General features: G+C 74.8%; 1 protein-coding gene across 1 annotated transcript; it reads left to right on the top strand.

Moving 5' to 3' along the window:
- Positions 1–150: 150 nt before the first annotated feature.
- MNEG_13896 (hypothetical protein) lies at positions 151–4,300 on the top strand (the record flags this gene model as incomplete). The annotated part of the gene is made up of 3 exons (XM_014037632.1): positions 151–357; positions 629–1,225; positions 1,427–4,300. The coding sequence occupies 3 exons, from the start codon at positions 151–153 to the stop codon at positions 4,298–4,300; spliced, it is 3,678 nt and encodes a 1,225-aa protein (XP_013893086.1).
- Between the last annotated feature and the right edge of the window lie 738 nt (positions 4,301–5,038).

Here is a 5,038-nt window from a genome sequence, read left to right as displayed (position 1 = left end):
CTGCCTGTTGAGACCACCGCCGCCGCCTCCTCCCTCCCGCCGCGCAGCGAGCGCGCCGCGGCGGGCGGCCCCGCCGGCCCCGTCGGCGTCGATTGGGGCGACGTGTGGGAGTATCTGGTTGTCGCAGTCAGGGTGGCCGTCGTCCTGCGCATGGCGCTCGACGACGAGAGCGCCGGCGTGTTCAGCGCCGCCGCGCGCGCGCTGCGCGCGCTCGCGGCGCCGGCGGCGGCCGAGGCCGCGGTGTGGGAGGCGGCGGACGCGTCGGCGGCGGTCTCGTGGCCGGCGCCGTGGCGGGGCGCGCTGCGGCGGATGGGCGCGGCGGGGACGTGGGAGGCGCCGGGGGAGCTCCTCAGCCAGGTCTGAGGCGAGCCAGGGGGTACAGGGTAGGGCGGGCCTGGTTGGGTTGCAGCCGCGGCTGTAGCTGAGGCGGCCCTTGAGGGCGACGCCTCGTTGGGGCCTCAGACCGGCGCTGGCGCTCGCTGCCTTGTCGCCGGTGCTGAAACAGGCCAGCACAATCACCCCTGTGCATTCCGCTCTCAGCCTCCGCCACTGTGCCCACCGACCCACCCCTCAACCAAATCCCTCCCCCCTTCGCTGCTGACTCCCCCCAAATCGCCCGAAACGACAGAGCCAGGCCGCGATCGCCCAGCAGCAGCAGCGGGGCGGCGCCGCAACCGTCGCCGAGGACGCTGACGAGGCGGACGCCCCCGAGGACGTGGCCGCGATCGACCCCCTGGGCGGCTTCCTGGCGATGGACCCCCTGCCGCGCATCAGGTGGCTGCTGCGCCACCGCGCCGCGACCGAGGCCGCGGCGCCGCTGCTGGACGTGCTGTGCGCGGCGGCCGTGAGCGGGCCGCGCGCGGCGGAGGCGATTGTCGGGTGCCCGGGCATGATAGACGCGGTCGCGGGCCTCATAGGGCCCGAGTACTGCGGGGGCGGGGCCGACGCAGAGACAGCAGGGTCAGAGGTCGCGGGGGCGGCCGCCGGCGGGGCGCCAGAGCCGCCCCGGGCGCAGCTGCGGCCCCGCGCGCTGCGACTCGCGCGCCTGCTCGCGCAGGCGTCGCCTGCGGCCGCGGGGCGCCTGCGGGCTGCGGGGGTGCTGACGGCGGCACAGGCGGCGCTGCTGCGGCGGCCGCCGGGCGGGGAGGGCAGTTTTGGGGAGGCGGAGGTGGATGCTCTTATGCGGCTGGAGGCCATGCGGATCTGGCGCGTCACAGCAGCCCAGGTGAGATCACTGCACGCCTTGTAGACGAGTCCGAGGTTACGCGCCGCGCCATCCCCGTTTCCAACCAAGCACTGATGCGCCGCGTTGCTGCGGCACCCCAAAACACATCCCACGCGCTGATGCGGCACCCAGCCCGCAGGCAACTCGCCGGCGCCGCCCACGAACGCACACGTACTCGCATCTGTGCCCTCCCACCCTTAGGGCATCAGCCTCATGCACATGGACGTCATGTTTCAGAGCCTCTGCAGCCTCCTCGACCCGCCGCCGCCGGAAGCGCTGGCGCCGCAGTGGGACCTGCGCTGCGAGGCGCTGCAGCTTGCAGAGGCGCTGATTGCGCATGCGCTGCGCACCGCGTCCGGAGCAGGCGGGCCGGGCGTGGGGCCGGGCGACGAGATGATCAGCCCAGGCTGCGTCGCGGCGGTCGCGGGGGCCGCGGCGGACGCGTGGGACGCGGCGGGCGCGGTCGAGGCGGTAGCCCGCCTGCTGGTGTCTCAGCATGACGTCATCATACCCTGCAGCGGCGTCGAGGGCGACTTAGAGGGCGGCCTAGCGGATGGAGGGCAGCACGGTGCAGACACGGCGCCTGCCGCGGCCGCGGCCGCGGTCGAGCTGCACCCGTCGCGCCTGCTGCCGCCCGGGCACGCTGCGCTCTCGGCGCTCGCCGCTGCGTGGCACCTGATCGCGACGGCGACCGCGGGGCCGGGCCCCGGGCAGCGGCGCACGGCGGGCGAGGTGTGGCGGCGGCTGGCTGCGGCGGGCCTGGTGGGTTCGGGTGGCGGCGGCGGCGGCGGCGGCGGCAGGGCCGCTGCAGGTGGCGAGGCGGCGAGGGTGGCGACAAGGGACGCTCTGGCACTCGCGCTGCTCCGCAGCGGCGAGGGGGCGGAGCCAGAAGTTGGACGGGCGTTCGTGCACCACCTACTCCATCTCATGCGCGCCGCCTGCGACGGCGGAGGCGTGGTACGGGGGACGGGTGACGCTGACGCGGCCGCGGCCGCCGCCTGCCTGGGCGGCGCCGCGGCTTCGGCGATCGCGGCTCTGTGCCGCCTCGAGGCGGGCGCCGCCGTGGCCGCCGCGCACGCGCCGGGGCCGCGTGCCGCGACGCTCGCGTGGCGCTGCGGCGCCGCCGCCGCGGACGCGCTGGCGGCGCGCGCGGCGCGCTCCGCTTGCCCATCGGCGCTCGAGCCCTGGCACCTTGCTTGGATGCAGGCGGCCCAGCCGGCGGCGCGGCTGCTGTTGCAGTCAGTCGCGCTCCTACCCCCTCGTGCCGCCCCTGCGCCTCTGACGGCAACCGCCGCCGGTGCCGGCGCAAGCGCCAGCGCGGCCGCCACGCCTCCGGCGGACGGGGAGGCGCAGGGCGAGCTGCTGCTGTTTGACGGGTTGATGAGCCTGCTGGTTCTGACGCCGCCAGGGCTGGAATCCGATGTGCTGTCAGCCCTGCGCCTCGCGCTGTCCGGCTCCGGCGCCTGCCGCGCCGGCGCCGCCCGCGCGTGCAGCGCGTCGCTGTCGGAAATCGCGGCGATGCGCGCCGCGGGCTGCGAGCTCGCGCAGGCGGCCGCGGGCGTGCGGGCGGCAGCAGGCGGCGGCGGCGGCGCAGATGGCGCCAGGCCGGTTGGCAGGGTGGCGTATCCTGCGCCAGAGGCTGTGGATATGGAGGAGGTGATCGCCGTCCTGCGGGAGGGCTACGCAGCCAGCTGGCTGTCGATCATCCCTGCTGGCCGCGTGCGCGGCGCCAGCGGGGTGAAGGCCGCGGCGGCGCAGGGCCAGGCGCAGGCGCGGGCCGGGGCTGTGGGGGCGCCGCCGGCCCCGGAGCTGCGGCGCGCGGTGGCGGACGACCCGCGCGGCTCGAGGCTGCCCGCGCCGGCGTCGTGGATGGCGGCGGAAGCGCTCGCGCTGCCTGGCGGCCCGGCGGACGGCCCCGCAGCCGCCGCCACCACTTCTTCCGCGGCGCCGGGCCGCGAGGCGGCGCACCCGGCGGCAGCGGCGCTGCTCCTGTCGCTCGGCTGTGGGGCGCTCGGCCTGCGGTGCGCGGCATCCGCGCCGCCGCCGGCGAGGCTGCGCGCCGCGGTTGAGCACGCTTACCTGGGAAATGCCTGGGAGCTGTTCCCCGGGGGCTTGCGGGCGCATGCGGGAGCGAAGCCGCCAGAGCAGGCGCAGGGCTGGCAAGATGCCGCGGCGCGCTGGGCGCTTGCGGCGCTGACGTGGCGGTGCACCGCAGGCCTGATGGGCGCCGGGCGGCAGCAGCAGCAGGAGCAGCAGCAGCAGCAGCAGCAGCAGCAGCAGCAGCAGCAGCAGCAGCAGCAGCAGCAGCAGGAGCAGCGGAGACCCGGCGCCGGTGGCGGCGACTCGAACGGTCCCTGGGGCAATGCAAACGGTGGCGATGGGGCCCACATGTGGACCGGGTGGCTTGGGCCTGCCGCGGTCGAGCGGATCGTTCAGCAGTTTGCCGAGTCATCGATGGGCGACCCCCTTTACGGCGCCCACATCGCGCTGCTGCTGCTCCCCGCCGGCGGCGCGGCGCTGCAGCGCGCCGTGTGGGGCGCTCTGTCGTCCCACGCCGCGCTGCACCTGCTGCCCCCGCCCGCCGGCTGCCTGGGCGGCGGGGGCCCGTACCTGGCCGGGCCGTTTGAATTCGGATTCGTGGCGGAAGCTGCCAAAAGCCTGGGGCAGGGCGATCTGGTTAAGGCGCTCCGGCTCGGCAGCATAAGCGCTGACCTGGCGCTGCACGCGGTTGCTGACATGGCGCTCGATCAGGCCTCTTGGGCGCGCGAGCAGGCGCGCGAGGACGGCGCCGCGGCGGAGCGGCGGCGGCGAGACGCGCGCGCCGGCCGCCCGCGCGGCAGCGGCAGCGCCGCTGCCGCCGTCGACGCCGCCGGCCGCGCGACCAACGTGCTGAGGGGGGTCATGCGGGGCGCGGGCCTCGACACGGTACGGCGGCTGCTGGCGGCGGGGCGGGCGCGGGGGCAGGGGACGGGCGCGCAGCGGCGTGCGCTGGCAGTGGCCTGCCATGGAGATGCAGAGTTGATGGAGAAGTTGGCTCGGCTGATGGCCGCAGAGGATGCGCACGGTGGTGGGTAGGCAGCTTTACATGTAACATTGTAGTGCTCGTGCTATGCTTTGCAACAGGGTTCATGTCGCGTCGCACGAGTCTGGCAACACCCAGCGTGGACCAGGCGTGGACCGCTTGGACACCTTGCAGCAGCTGCCTTTGCGTGCACCTGCACCATTTGCTGCCTGGCGAGCCTGCGCCTGTGCCACATGTCAAAGCAGCGGGAAGGACTCAGCGAAGCCATTATTATGCGCAGCAAAAATCACGTAACCATACCTTCACAATAGCCCCGGGAGATCCCCTTCCGCGTGATCTGGGCCGATGGCCCGTAGCGGCTCGTCCTCGGGCAGTGGCTCGAGGAGCAGTGGATCAGGCACATCCAGTGGCTCTTCTAGCCGTTCGAGGGGCTCCTCGCCCAGCAGCTCGTCCGGCAGATCAGGGTGAGGCGCCAACGCGAGCCACAGAGGTTCTATGCCACGCAACGAACTAATATCCTGTGTTTCACTTGCTCCGCGACTGATGCGGCCTCTGCTGGACCCGGCAACCGCAGGTCGCCAGCACGCGCCGCTTCAGCCGAGCGCAGCCGCAGCCGCAGCCGCAGCCCGCAGCGCCGCCAGTCCAGCGATGAGCCAGCCCCAGCGGAACCGCCGCGCGGCGCGGAGAACGGACGCAAGGAGGAGGGCGTCAGGAAGGTGCGGGCGCGACCGCCCGACGCCCGTCCCCCGCCCGCAGCCCCCTTATCCCACAGAGGCGCCCCGCCCCCCGCC

This window comes from Monoraphidium neglectum (assembly GCF_000611645.1).
Source record: "Monoraphidium neglectum strain SAG 48.87 unplaced genomic scaffold scaffold04118, whole genome shotgun sequence".
Lineage (NCBI taxonomy): Eukaryota > Viridiplantae > Chlorophyta > Chlorophyceae > Sphaeropleales > Selenastraceae > Monoraphidium > Monoraphidium neglectum.
Note: the sequence above shows the minus strand (reverse complement) of the source record. Positions and strands in the feature narration are given on the sequence as shown.